Source organism: Coturnix japonica, chromosome 1 (genome assembly GCF_001577835.2).
Source record: "Coturnix japonica isolate 7356 chromosome 1, Coturnix japonica 2.1, whole genome shotgun sequence".
Taxonomy (NCBI): Eukaryota; Metazoa; Chordata; class Aves; order Galliformes; family Phasianidae; genus Coturnix; species Coturnix japonica.
Window position 1 is genome coordinate 175614788 of NC_029516.1, and position 1405 is coordinate 175616192.

Genomic DNA, 1405 nt, shown 5'->3' on the forward strand with positions numbered 1-1405 from the left:
TCTCCCAACGTTGTAGTTTAACTTTGTCTCTAACACAAACTTTCCTCTCCCTGCAGATCTGCATCAACAGGACGTGTGTCAGCGCAGCTCTCCTCAGCAGCAACTGCACGGCGCAGCAGTGCCACGGCAGAGGGGTAGGTAGCAAAACTCCATCCCTCCTTCGGAGAGCAGGGGATGCGAAGGGTAAATTTGCAACGTAGAGGTGCGCGATGGTTCCTGGCTCAGCAGCACCACCATAATTTTGCTTTCTACAAGCAACTTCCCCCCTCCCCCGGATCCTGCTGACAGCTTGCAGCCCTCAGCGTTCATCGCTTTCCTCCGCCGTTTTTCTTCCTCGTTCCCACAAACATTGCAAAAACAGACTTGCTCTCCACGTCACCCTTCGGTGCAGCTGTTGCAGCGCTGAATCTCAAGCAGCAGGAAACACCCTCTGCAAAACACACGCCTGGTTCCGTAACGCTGCTCCCCTTGCAAATGGTGCGGGAAGGGCAGACTTTGCACCGTGTTTCCATGCATCAAACCCACATTGTTGCAGGCGGTAACATTGGCAGAGCTTCATACAGGGGGTTTATTCATGGTGCCCCTGTTTGCAGACAGATACCCCTGCAGAGGAGCAGATCTGGGTGTCGGTGTTGATGCTGAAGGGGAGTTTTGCCCTCACCTCTGTCTGCCTTTATCTTTGCGGTTACACTCGATGATCTTCATGATGATATGATTTAGTGTAGGGTTGTTAGAGTTAGGGTTCTGGTTATAGGGTACTATGGTTATAGGGTACTATGGTTATAGGGTACTACAGTTATAGGGTACTATGGTTATAGGGTACTATGGTTATAGGGTTCTGGTTAGGCTGCGAATGGACTTGATGATCTTCAAGGTCTTTTCCAGCCTCGGTAGTTCTATGATCCTATGGGTCTCTATGGGTCTCTATGGGTCTCTATGGGACACTATGGGTCACTACAGGTCTCTATGGGTCTCTATGGGGTCACTATGGGTCTCTATGTGTCGCTATTTGTCTCTATGGGTCGCTATGTTTCGCTCTGTTCCCTCACTGAGGGATATGATTTAGTGTAGGGTTGTTAGAGTTAGGGTTCTGGTTATAGGGTACTATGGTTATAGGGTACTATGGTTATAGGGTACTATGGTTATAGGGTACTATGATTATAGGGTACTATGGTTATAGGTTTCTGGTTAGGCTGCGGTTGGACTTGATGATCTTCAAGGTCTTTTCCAATTTGGGTCGTTCTATGATTCTATCATCATTTCGAAGCACATGAAGGTGACCGACCCATGTGGGACGTAGATCTGGATACTTAGGTGGGAATTTGGGTCTGATTTAGGAAGAGGGGATACAGATGGAGGAATTGGGGTCTTATTTGGGAAGAAACAACACATAAATAGGGGGATT

General features: G+C 48.3%; 1 protein-coding gene across 1 annotated transcript in view; it reads left to right on the plus strand.

Moving 5' to 3' along the window:
* The window catches only part of LOC107308617 (disintegrin and metalloproteinase domain-containing protein 21-like), a 24624-nt gene that overhangs the window by 21296 nt on the left and 1923 nt on the right, over positions 1–1405 (plus strand). Inside the window, 1 exon segment of the mRNA XM_032443549.1 lies at positions 57–134. Coding sequence (XP_032299440.1) covers positions 57–134 — 78 coding nt within the window.